Here is a 13,509-nt window from a genome sequence, read left to right as displayed (position 1 = left end):
CCACTACAGAGTGTCCCGACCAGGCTGGGACAGATTAAACAAACATGATACATATGTGAGGGCCATGAAGACTGTGAAGAGGAGACATGGAGAAGTCGACTTGTTAAATTGTGTTACCTCAATATGACGGTGTAATATTAATATTGTGGGGAAATAAGTTAATTTGTAGTTTCGTTCAAGTTCATTCATTCAGTACAGACTGGAAACCAAACTTTTTGACTTAGGTGTGATGATTAATATACCTTGAAATCTTTATTATCTACATTTTACATATCTGTCCTTGTTAAAGAAATGTAAATTAAATACATTGCATTTACATGGACTGTGCAATAAAATATTAAATATATATAATATATATAGAGGTGGGAGGCAACAAAATTCCCAAATGAGGATACAAAACATGATGGAGTTTTGACAGAAATTAACATATGTGTTCATATTTACAGCACTTTTTGTCATATTTCCAATTTATTGACATTTTTATTTAACCAGGATAGTCCCGCTGAGTTTTAGAATCTCTTTTTCAGGGGAGTCTTGAAATTGACCCTATTGTACATGTTTTTAGTGATAGGGGAAACTGAAGCACCCAGAGGAAACCTATGTAGTCACAGGGAAAACATGCAATCTCCACACAGAAAGGCCCAGCAGTGCCCCAGAATCAAACCCAGGGCCGTCTTGCTGTGAGGCGAGAGCGCTACACCTCTTTGCCACCATGCTGCCTTATGCACTTGTGAAAGCACTTGATCTCCTGCAAAATATCTTCATGATTACTGCACACTATAGTTGTGTAATTAGAGATGGGCATAGAGGTCATTATGTTTTTATATTAAAATGATCATCATTATTATTACTATTACTAATCTGCATAAATAAACTCAAACTTTACAGCATATAAACCATAACCAATATAAAGCCACATCAGCCTGTTTCAGATTATAATGTGTTTAATGCAGCTTTGCGCACATTTGTTTACGTCTTACAGAAAGGAAACTTAAAACCGCATGGCTCATTTACATAAACTATTAGCGCTGCTCTTAGCTCTTAGCACAGCTCTTTATTTAACACTAATTTCACTCACTTTATTTGTGTTGGTCACTTTATTTATTTTGGCTCCTGTTGTGATGAAAAGTGTTTGTCTTTTGGACGCATGCACACTCAACTTTATATTGCAGTAACCAGGATATTGCATATACATGCATCATGACGAAAGCGGGATACTCAAAAACCTGATCATGCCCGGGATACTGATGTACATGTAAACGCATTCAGTGAGTGATCTCCAAGCAGGTGTGCCAGAGCCAAAACGTGGAACTGTGAGGCCACAACTCCAGTGTTTGAGCTGTCAGACACAGCCTCACTCTCCTTATACTACACTACACACAACAACCTACATTCAGTTTGTCGATTAAAAATGAATGTGATAGACCAAATTCTTAACGATCAATTATTGATTAGTCGAGGAATCATGCCTATCACTATGTGTAATCCAACCTAACCTACATATTTATTTCAGATTAAGAGAAATTAAAAAGGTGCTGTCTGACTTCAGCACCTGACGCCTCCTGCTGTGGAAATGGACCAAAGACTGATCTGTCACAATTTGAACAAATGTTACTCATTGGCTTTATATTTAGTTACATAAAAATCTTGACTTTTTGAGATAAAACATTAGCCAGACTGTTGCCACCTAATGTCTCCGCTCAATTTAATTTCTCTCCAGCGACTAGGTCAGGAATTTAAATACTCTAGGTGGGTTGCAAGAACCCTGGAAGTGCGAGTCTGGGCACCAGCCAATCAGTGAAGAGCCATACATTCTGTGTTGGCAAAGATTCCTGAGATTGAGAATTTAAAGCCAGAATAAAGAGAATGTTTGGCGAAGTTTATCAAGGGGAAAGACTTCTAACACTGCGAAGTCAGACAGTTTTTATGAAGTGAAACCGGCTGATGAATCAGGCTAATAAAACATATGAATGCAAGCAAAACATTTCCAACTACAATGCAGATTCAATTACCAATTCCTTACATTGCCATAACCACACACTCTTCCAGCCTTCCTTGCAATATATTTACCTATCAGTACACCATCATGTTCCACCTGCCCGTGTCCCAGAGCACCAGGACAAACACAGGGCCGAACGAAGCAGTAGGTACAGGTCCCTGGGCTCTTACACCGAGGTCGACTCACTACTGCTGGGTAAAGTTCAGCAGCCTCCGCAAGCTGTTTGACATTCCCAATAAGGTCAAAGTGTAGCACAAAACACCCGGGGATTAGAAATATTATGGCATGCTGAGCTGCCAGTTGCATTAACGGAAAGAGGTGTTTTTTTGGTTTTTTTTTTGTTTCTTACAAGACAAGAGGAAGCTAGTCTATTTGGTTTTCATTTTGTTTATTGAGACAAAGAGTGCATGATTTTGTACATACACAGGAGATAGTGTACTGTAGTCTATTATATGTTGTATTGCTAATTTCCACCTGCTCTCCCCAGGTACAATATTGTTAAGATAGACAAAAACAATGGGCGCCGCACTATTCCCGACAACACTCCTCTTAACAAAACATTAAAATTGTAAACAAAAAACATGCATTAAAAAAGCAAGAAGCTTATTGCACAAAATGTTATGATAAATCTGGATAAGATTTCAGGACTATAATAGTTGTATCTGTCGGTAAATGTGTAAAAAGTGGTAAAGAGAAGGTCAGGCCAGAACAAAACAATGAGTTGGCTAGTACAGGGGTGTCTAAACTATTCCTCGGGGGCCAAATGGGGCCATCAGACAGATTTTTGTTGGCCCTTTTTACAACCACATTTTTTAAATACAAATTTAAATCATTAAACCTCCATTACGTCAACAGCATTGCATTGTGATATGGAGCTAAAATTACTGTTCAGGCCCTTATTAAAGGTATGAGGGCTGTGTCAAAGCTGTGAATGACTAAAAAATACTTGAATATGCAGCCCTCAGTGAAATAATGTTTGGACATCCCTGGGCTCTTGAGCTGAAGGAAGTTAACATTACTGTCAGTGTCAGTTTACAGTATTAAAAAGTGAGCATAACTTATTACTAATTAGTAATAGTTGACACCAAACTCTTACTATATATTTTCCTCCAAATAGTCTGTGATTAATTGTAATCAAATCGAAATTTCTATTTGAATGAACGCAATCAGTAATTATTGTTGCAATTAGTTAAGTAATATAAAAAATTAGGGCTGGGCACGTTAACACTTTAATTTTGCGTTAACTAACTAATTCATTATAGCAGACAATTATTTTAATGCAGTTAACGCAGTTTTTATATTATTATAATTTTTCTTAGTGTAAACGTCTTGCTCACTAGCTTTCATTTTGAAAAAGTCCACTGTGAGCGAGCCTAGAATGTCACTTACTGCTGCAGCGACAGAGAGAAAGAAATTGGGATAAACAAACATGGAGAAGGGTGAGGAACCTTTACATGGCCATTTTCATTTTAAAGTTCTTCCAGACAGTGCAGTCGACACAGCCAAAGTCATTTGTATCACTGCAACGCTGAATTGTCTTATCACCGGAGTTTCACGAGTCTGAAATATCACCTAAATGCAACACACTCTGCTGATGCCGGCAAATCATTCAATGAAACAAATGGAGTGAGGCTTCGGCCAACCACGTGAGATGGAACGTGTCAGAGCCGGAGCTCCGCACATGCACATTTTACGCACAGCGCATAGGGCACCACCGCATGGCCGATCACTCTTCATTGCAACCCCACTCCCCCGGTCTCACTTTTCCTTCGCGAGAAGCCGGTGCCAGCAATCGCATTCTTAATAATAATAATAATATTCCTGCTTAATCATGATTAATCGCATGAGTTCCTCATGTGATTAATGCGATTGATATTTTTCATTTTTGTCCGGCTCTATAAAAAATATCTTCTTTTTATTATGAATGAATTGTATTAGTTTATCAGTTCTTTATAATTCTTCTCTCAAATGCTCCTGGATGTCTTTAAAACATGAACTATGAACAGAATTTATCTCCACCAATCATAACCACACCAACCCAACTAATATTTTTGATCCCACTAGTTGAAACATGCCTTATACCACCTATGGGTTTACTTATCAAAGTGTAGCTTGTGTGCCAATGAAACCGGCACAGGAGAGAGAGAGAGCGCTGGTACCAAGAGGCTCGGAGCTTAAAAAAAGAAGAAAAAATCCTAGCTCATTATCAACCATCTATTTTATCTACTCCGTAACATCTCTCGACTCCCAGTTGTCAGACATCAATGGTGCTCAAATTAATCCTGTGGGCTCCTGTTTGCACAATAAAGATATGGAAGGGTGCCTCTGATATTTGTGCCACTTTACACTTGGAGTAATTGAATTAGCACACAAATCAAGCCGCTGCATTGTCGGAGGGTTGGACTGAATGAGAATGTGTCTGCTAGAGCGAGCAGCACGGATTTACTCACTACTAGTTTGTTTACATGAGTAACTAAAATACTTCAAGGGTTATTTCGGCGTTACTTTGTTTTTGGTTCGCCACACCTCATAGAATTTTTAGTTAGCCTGATGGAGATTTCAAAGCACTGAATGCAAAACTACCTGCAGTTTATTGAAATGTTCCACAGTTACACTTTTTTGAGTGTTTTTTTTTTTTTTTTTTTTTTTATCAGAGGTGGGACCAAGGCTTTATTTTGCAAGTCTCAAGTCAGTCTCAAGTCTTTGACCTCAAGTCCCAAGTCAAACACAGGCAAGTCCAAGTCGAGTCTCGAGTCACTGGCCCATAAGTAGAAGTCAAGTCCAAATTGTTTGCTTTGAGTTTCAAGTCATTTCAAGTCTTTAAACCAAAATACCAAAATTGTACTTTAAAAAGTCAGGATACATTTATATAAGAGTATACAAGAGTTCTAAAAATGTATTTAGTTAATTTTTCCTTTTTAAATGTCTTGACAAGACCTTAGTGTGAATCATTACAGTCAGAACAGAAAGTAAAGTCCCAAGTCACTGACCTTCAAGTCCAAGTCACGTCCCTAGTCTTAGTCCATTTTATCAAGTCAAGTCTCAAGTCCTAAAAAATAGTAACTCAAGTCTGACTTGAGTCCAAGTCATGACTTGCAAGTCCCACCTCAGGTTTTTATTATATAGTTTTTGCTAATGCATCTCTATGGACTTTTGGAACATTTTGCACAACATAAAGTTTTTGACATTCAGCCCTGAGCTCTATACTCTTCTTGTATAATCTTTATCAAAATTGAAACTTTGGTGTCATTATGCATATTATTATTGGCAATTGTAATGCATCAGCCAGATGTAGTACCTGAACTGTTACGCAGGTCTTAGTATTTCTTATAGTTTATTTATGTACACATGTCTATAGGTTCTAAATGTGTGGCTTATATATATTAAGTTATGTTCTGATGCAAGTTACAATGTAGTTTCTTCAACACAAATGTACCTGGAGTTGTTTTGTTTAATTCACACGTTTAACACACAAATCCAATCCACTTTATTTCTATAGCACATTTTACAATCAAAGCAGTTTACAAAGTGCTGCAGAGAGGTCATAAAATGAAACAAACCCTTCATATTTCAGCAGAGTTCTTCTCTCAAACAGAAAACACTCTGTTCCACCTTGTAATGTCATGTAATACCGGCAGAGCTCCATTGTGTTTTTATCTCCATACAGCTTCACCTTGAATCATTGGGATGATTTGAGCCTTGAGTAGCCTACCTCTACTGAACAAAAGGTAGCTGTTAACAGAACTACCACTACATGACATCACAAAGTGGAACAGAGTACCATGAGCTTTAGAGATGTAGACAGACTAATAATAAATTGTTACTCAAACATGTGAATGAAACAAAACACAACCCCAGGTATGTTTCTGATGAGGTAACAGCATTCTGACATGACTTAAAGCTCAAAAGAGTAAACTTTGTGTAATATAGGTTATTAGAAGTGTAACGGTACATGTACTCATGCCAGACCGTTTTGGTATGGGACGTTTGGTTTGGTGCTCACTTTCACTGGCATGGAATCTCTGACCCCCATACCCCCTCTTACCCGCCTCTGTCCCTAGCGAAAGTGTGTTTTCAACCACCGGGGATGGTGTAACTGCAGCAGACCAGCAGAACATAGTTTTCTGGCCAAAACTATGAAGACTGAGTAAAACTTCATGTTGGAACTGGTAGTGCTGCGCTTTATTTTTTGAAAGGTTTTGTTTAATATTTACAAGGAACTTATTTTTTTATAATATTTCATACATGAGTTGCTTATTTGAGAATATTTAATTTAACTTATTAGTATTACCAAGCAGCACTTTGCATTTACTTTATTTTCACGTTTGTATAATGTGAAAACAAATTGTTCAAACTGACTTCAAAACTGAGGAACGTACCGAACCACGATTTCTGTGTGCCCCTGTAGGCTTTTAGTGATTTTTGTTTTTTCTTTATTTTTTGTTTGTACCATTTTATGTAGGTTACTTGATCAGTGTGTTTTTGCATTTTCAGTTTTTTTGGACACTTTGGACTACTCTGGACTAGTACTTCACTTAAGTAATACTACTACACTCTCACCTACATACAGTTCACACCTTCTCTACAGTCCTGTATAGCACTGGTCGGCCATGCTTTCTCAGACTGACAGTCAATTACCAAACATTAAAAAGGCTTTTGCCAATAATCACCTCTCACTCAGCCCCTCTCCTTACTCACTGACAATGACGGCGATGATGCTTTCAGGTTAGAGTTTAGGGGGGCAAGGCCAGACCGGTGGAAAACATATTTGCGGTATCATTTCCATACGCTCCGGTGCACAAATGTGATTTATGACCTTGGTTTAATGGCCGGAGCCGAGTCTTGGTGGATATCAGATGACTTTTCCAATATGGCCGACGTCAGAGGGGCAGCGTTGAATGCACCATCACAACAGGAAATGTGGGCTTGTCTCGGGCCAAGAAAATATGAGAAGGCAGATATCTGATCATCTAATGGCATGATAGACGCTACTTCACTTTGACAGAAAAGGCATCAGTCGATAGCGGCCAGATGAGGAGGCTACATGGAAAAAGCGATGCCATGGATTTCTGCCGGTCTATACGAGATCATTAATTTGTAACATGGTGCAGTGGAGTGTGTGTGTATGTGTGTGCGTTAAATCATGTGTCAAGGCCAGCTCCTATTTCAGAAAATGTATAAGAAAAACAATATAGCAAATAATTGATTCAAATGAAGTCAGGAGGCATGATTTGTACTAGATATTACGATAAGGAGACGGTGCTTTTTCAAGTTTTTGGAAGGGCCTATATTCAACAAAATTGACTCTTGTGAGCTTTGTTATAATATTGTTACCTTCTCAAAAACAAAGCTGGAGTTGGATTTAGTTTCATTCACATATGTTTGAGTAAACCTCAATTACTAGTCTGTCTACATCTCCAAAGCTTAAAATGCTCTGTAGATTAGATAGATTTCAATTTAACAGTTACCTTTTACATTTTCTTTAGTAGAGACCGGTAATCTCAGGGTTGAAATTATCCAAATGATTCTAGTGAAGGAGTACTGAGTTTAACGCTTTCAGACCAACTGTACCGTATAGGATACCTCAGAATATGTTTTATATAATTGCACATAGCTTTCCAACCATAAAAGATTTTTTTTCCTCAAAAAGCTAAAACTCGTTAACCAGGCAGGCGCCACCTAGTGCCTCTGCTCAATTTCATTTCTCTCCGGCGACTAAAACACACTAGACAGCGTTCTGATTCCTGATTCCGGAAGTGCGAGTTCGAGCACCAGCCAATCAGCGAAGAGCCATACATTCTGTGTTGGTGATGATTCCCGAGATCGAGGATTTAAAGCCAGAACAAAGAAAATGTTCAGTGAATTTTATCAAGGGGAAAGACGTTATTGCCCTTCTTCCTACGGGATTTGGGAAAAGCTTAATATAACAGTTAGTCCCGTTAGTGGCGCATTGCATACATCACGACCAAATAGCAGTGATTGGTTAAATGAAAAAAAGTAACCGCCTACCGTCAAGCAAACAAATTCAACGTTACGGTTTCTATGAAGTGAAGTGAAACTGGCTGGTGAATCAGGGTAGAAACTCATGGCTTTCCGAACATATTTTTCGGCATTATTCTACGTCATAAGTATGCTGCATCATGATGTACGAAAAACTACAGCATGCAGATTGTGAAATAACAGGTTATACTGAAAAAAGAATAGTCTACGCATTGGAAAGACAATGTTATTAGGGATGTGCAATTAATCATTAATCAAACCACTTGATGTAATGTTTGGGGTCAGTTTTGAATTGACTCGCACTTGAGGTCAAATACTTGAGACTTACTTGAGATTTGCAAAACAACCATATAAATAAATAAATAAATAAATAATAAATATGTATATGTGTATATATATATATATATTTATATATTTATTGGGTGCTTCAATTGGGTGTATGGCAACAATGAGAAGTGTCGCATTTTGAAATTCTCAATTTGCAGCATAGCAATTATCACAGCTATATATATGCTTTTTATATATATGCTTTGTAGAGATGAAATGATCTAGTGAAGGAGTATGGACTTTAAAAACACGAAGGAGCACATCACATGAGTGTTTAGAATGACAATACATCACCAAATTAATTAAAGGACCTGTACCTGATTTTTTTTTTTCTGAAAATGCAGAAAGTAAAAGAGGAACAACTTTGGACCACTGCAAACAGTTTACAATGAACTGGTTCTGTTTTCCACATTTATAATTAAATTGGTTAAAAAAAATATCCGGTACAGGACCTTTACCTATATAAGACAAAACTAAAGTTATATTTTTAAAGTGCAGACAACATCACATCATGTTTAACCCTCTCAGGCTCAAATTAATTTTTAGTATCAGGAAAAATCTGATATTTGGGGAAAATTATAATATGGGGTAGTAATATACAATTCTGACTTTTTTATCCTTTGTAAAAAAACAAAAAAAGTATTTTGCACTTCTGGAAGGCCATTTGCGTGTAGCCATTCTTGCACAGTCTGCATTGCCCACGTTTATCAGCATGGATGGGAGAAAAGACTCCTGAGTAAAAAAAGCTCATATAATATGGATGTGGAGTAAGTAGGTACTTGGAATTTAGCTGTTGCAAATCTGCAACGCCTGCCTGGAGAGGGTTAAAAGCTCCAAAAAAGAGCACTGTGTAACTTTTTGATTTGGGATCCATCACCTGCTTCTTTCTATGAATATGTCATTGCTCTGCTTGGTATATTCCACAGTATGACATTAAACAGCTCTACCTTACATTTACTCAATTACAGGTGGTTTTATAAAAACCCAAAAAACAAAACAGGCATTCTGACTGAGTGTGGTTGCCTCTCCGCAGATCTGACGTGTGACTTGGCCTGGTTTAGGCTACGTCCACGTTTGCGGGTTGAAAAACATTTGCGCCCACACTCATGTCAGATCAATAAATATTCACGTCCAGACAACAACAGAGCACTGAGTGAAAATGATGTCATACATATGCCACGCCTGTATGTGCTGCTGTTAACAATGATAATAATATTTAATAATGCACATCTCATCACCATTTTTTTTTTTACTTTAAGGTAATCTAGCCTATTTTAGATGTATCCCAGAAATATAGTCGTTTTGTTTTGCAAAAGTTAAAGGTTGTATGGAGGATTTTTTTTTGTTTCAAGTTGTCAATGATAGCATTATAGAGATGCAGTAGCCTTGTAATCATGATGACCAAAAAAGAGAATAAAAATTCATCAACTCTGGACGTGGTGGGGCTAAACATTTGCCAATAGATAACGACACTGCCTCGTTATCTGTGAGCTGACAGGCTGTCAATCAATCTCCCTACGTTTCTAGCGTAACTGACTTGCCTGCGCGCCGCCGGTACGTGGTTTACGTACATCTGTCACGCAGTCCACAGACGCAAGCCGCACAGACGCTGTTTACTTCACCAACTCAACAGTTCTTAGCGGCTTTTTTTTACCTATATCTTCCTCGCAGTTAGCACAAAGTTTGTTGCAATGGCAGACAAGAATCCAGGAGCAGTTAGCCGCAAAAGAAAGTCCGTTTTTGAGGTCGCTGAAAGAAGAAGACAAGGGGAAAAGCAGCGAAGCCAAACTAAGGTGATTCTTATAGATTCATTCCAGCGATGGCGCAACTGAAGCAGACGCAGGGTCTAAAGACTGACGCATTGGTCGCCAAATTACTCCTGGACAGGTCACTTCTGCTTATTATGAAAACGTACTTTATTTCCAAGAGCTAGTCAAACGTTTTTCAGGACACGAAAGCGATATCCTATGTCTGAAAACGTAATTTTCAAGGCAAAGAAAGAGTCCGCTTGCTGCTGCGTGTTGTAGCTAGTTCATTCGCACGGAATCTCCGCGCAACCTTCTCTGCACCCCTTTCCTGCTCCTGTCCCCGCTGCCCGTTCCGCTCTTCCCCCTGCTCCTCACTTCTCCGGGCACGGAATCTCCGCGCACCGCTCCCCTCTCCTCTCTCCTCTCTCCCTCCGCTCTTCTCCCTGCTCCTCACTTCTCGTCCGCGAACGAAATGTCCGCACACCCCCTCCCCCCGCTCCTCACTTCTCCGCCTTGCCTAACCAACACTGTAGTTAGTTGTTTACAAGTCATGTGCAGCGCACCGGCTGTAAACAAACCTGTTTCTGGCGTAAAGAGGAGGCGGGAGGAGGCGTTTCTACGTAGGGAGCTGTAGGGGAGGGGGGGTGGTTTCACGCATGCGCAACATTTGAAAAAGGACAAACAGTCGCTGGATTTCTCGTTCCTTGGAAAATCCTCTATACAACCTTTAAACATAAGTTTTCATTTTTAGCCATAAGAATTGCATGAGAATTATTAGAATAACTTGGTCTCAAAATCAAACAGTTCAATTACCCATGCGTAATCATTGTTACTGATCCGTGTGCGTAATCTGCGTGGTGTGTGTTGTTAGCATAAGTGCTAGCAGCGTGTCTCGGTTGCTGGGCGATGGGAGCGGCTCCGTGGGCTGCACCTGTCTCATTTCGGCAACGGTCTTACAGTCTGCGGGGGCTAGTTTGAGGGCTGCAACGTTTTCCAAAAGCCGTGGTTTGCTTGTCCACACGACAATGCAACGCCGGCGTTCTCAGATTTCTCCACTCTAGAACCCATCCTCAAAAAACACTGTTTTCATGTGAACGAAAGGCCAAAACAAATACAAACTTCACCATTTCGACCAAAGACAGACCCTTAGTCTCCATGAATATAGAAAGGTTTAATGCCATACTGTGAAACATTCCAGACAAAGCAACAACATCTCCACGAAGAAAAGCATTTGATGGACCCTCCACCAGAAAAGTTACGCAACGCACCTTTAACTTTCCTCTTTTAAAAACCCAATTTTAGTTTTCGAGGCCAGTCTGAATAGTGTTATGCTGTGAAAGTAGATGTACAAATATAGCGGACTCACCTGGGCCTGGAAACTCTTGAGAACAGGTGCCACCATCTCACGGACTTCCTGAATACACAGAAAATAAAAACACGCACTCAGCTCATTTCATGTCTGCAGATGCTCCACCTGTTTAAGTACAGACCCAAGCAGCACAAGCAGCCCCACAAGAAACGCCACACGAGGATTTAATGGATTGTGATGATGTCATAGTCCCAGATGGGATCCAGAGCCAGTTTTCCCTATCCATGGGTGTCTGAATGGTGAGAAATTAGGACCGTTGCCATAGTGATTGACAATTTAAAACTAAATCTTACACCTTTTGAATGAGGAAAACTCCTGAAAATGTTGAATATTGCAGGAAGCTGATACGAATAGATTGGGTTAACATTCATGAATTTGATAATGTCTTAAAATCCGTGTATCATTCGTTCATTCGTTTTTCAATATAAAACCAAAAATAAGAAAACGAAAAAACAACAGTTTTCTTCGTTATTTGTCTCCAAGACCAAAATGAAAAAACGGATAACGATTCGTTTTTTCAGTTTTCGATTTTGTGTTTAAATGAAGAATGGAAAAAACGGATAACGGCCGTTTCCCGTTTACGTGACTTCCGTGACTGCGATGCCGGACTTTTGCACCGCATACGGACTGAACCGGGACTGATCCAGGTCCGAGACCAGACCGAGACCAGAGCGGGACTGAGACCGGGACCAGACCGGGACCAGAGCGGGACTGAGACCGGGACCAGACCGGGACCAGACCGGGACCAGAGCGCTACTGAGACTCAGTCCCGCTCTGGTCCCGGTCTGGTTCCGGTCTCAGTCCCGCTCTGGTCTCGGTCTGGTCCCGGTCTGGTCCCGGTCTCAGTCCCGCTCTGGTCCCGGTCTGGTCCCGGTCTCAGTCCCGCTCTGGTCCTGGTCTGGTCCCAGTCTTGTCCCGTCTCAGTCCCGCTCTGGTCTCGGTCTGGTCTCAGACCTGGATCAGTCCTAGTTCAGTCCGTATGCGGTGCAAAATTCCGGCATCGCAATCGCGGAAGTCACGTAAACGGGAAACGGCCGTTATCCGTTTTTTCCATTCTTCATTTAAACACAAAATCGAAAACTGAAAAAACGAATCGTTATCCGTTTTTCATTTTGGTTTTGGAGACAAATAACGAAGAAAACTGTTGTTTTTTCGTTTTCTTATTTTTGGTTTTATATTGAAAAACGAATGAACGAATGATACACGGATTTCTTAATTTTCAAAATTTATGATCCACAAATGTTGAACCTTGAAGCTATTGTGACAAAACAATTTCATTTTTGGTTATTTGTGAGAAGATGTCAGACTTTTTTTTTTTTTTTTTACCAATTTTTGTTTCTTGTGGCAAGTCCCAACAATTGCAGAGACTTAAACAGCAAACTCTGCCGCAGAATTCTGACCTGTTCTCCAGCTCATTTTGAAAATATAAGGATTCCAGAATTGTATGATATCATGTGAACACAACCTTGAGAGGAAAATGCACAAATGATGAACTAAACCATTTATAGTAATAGACTTTTGAATTAGAGATATTTACAAACCAGTGCAATAGCAAAATATCTTTACCTGGCCCCAGTGGTGTAGTGAGGATTTTTTAAGTGGGGGTACGCGATTCGTGACTGAACCAGGAGGACTAAAATGGAACTAAACCAGGACTAAACATGAACTAAACCAGAACTAAACATGAACTAAACCAGGACTAAAAAAGGACTAAAGAGGAACTACACCAGGACTAAACCAGGACTAAACCGGAACTAAACCAGGACTAAACCAGGACTACACCAGAACTAAACCAGGATTAAACCAGGACTGAACTGGGACTAATCTTGAAGACAGACTTGGAGAGAGAGAGAGAGAGAGAGAGAGAGAGAGAGAGAGAGAGAGAGAGAGAGAGAGAGAGAGAGAGGTTTGGAGAGAAAGAGACTTAGAGAAAGAGAGAGAGACTTAGAGAGAGAGAGTGAGAGAGACTTGGAGATATGGAGATAAAGAGAGAGATTTGGAGAGAGAGACTTGGAGAGAGAGAGACTTGGAGAGAGAGAGAGAGAGACTTGGAGAAAGAGAGAGAG

At 39.8% G+C, this 13,509-nt stretch overlaps 1 protein-coding gene across 1 annotated transcript in view; it reads right to left on the bottom strand.

The window, feature by feature from the left end:
• Positions 1-13,509, bottom strand: part of cux2b (cut-like homeobox 2b) — a 236,105-nt gene that overhangs the window by 110,829 nt on the left and 111,767 nt on the right. Inside the window, exon 3 of the mRNA XM_020928253.2 lies at positions 11,441-11,488. Coding sequence (XP_020783912.2) covers positions 11,441-11,488 — 48 coding nt within the window. The remainder of the gene's footprint in view (positions 1-11,440; positions 11,489-13,509) is intronic.

Source organism: Boleophthalmus pectinirostris, unplaced genomic scaffold (genome assembly GCF_026225935.1).
Source record: "Boleophthalmus pectinirostris isolate CB_2022bp ecotype Guang Dong unplaced genomic scaffold, ASM2622593v1 HiC_scaffold_4, whole genome shotgun sequence".
NCBI lineage: Eukaryota > Metazoa > Chordata > Actinopteri > Gobiiformes > Gobiidae > Boleophthalmus > Boleophthalmus pectinirostris.
Note: the sequence above shows the minus strand (reverse complement) of the source record. Positions and strands in the feature narration are given on the sequence as shown.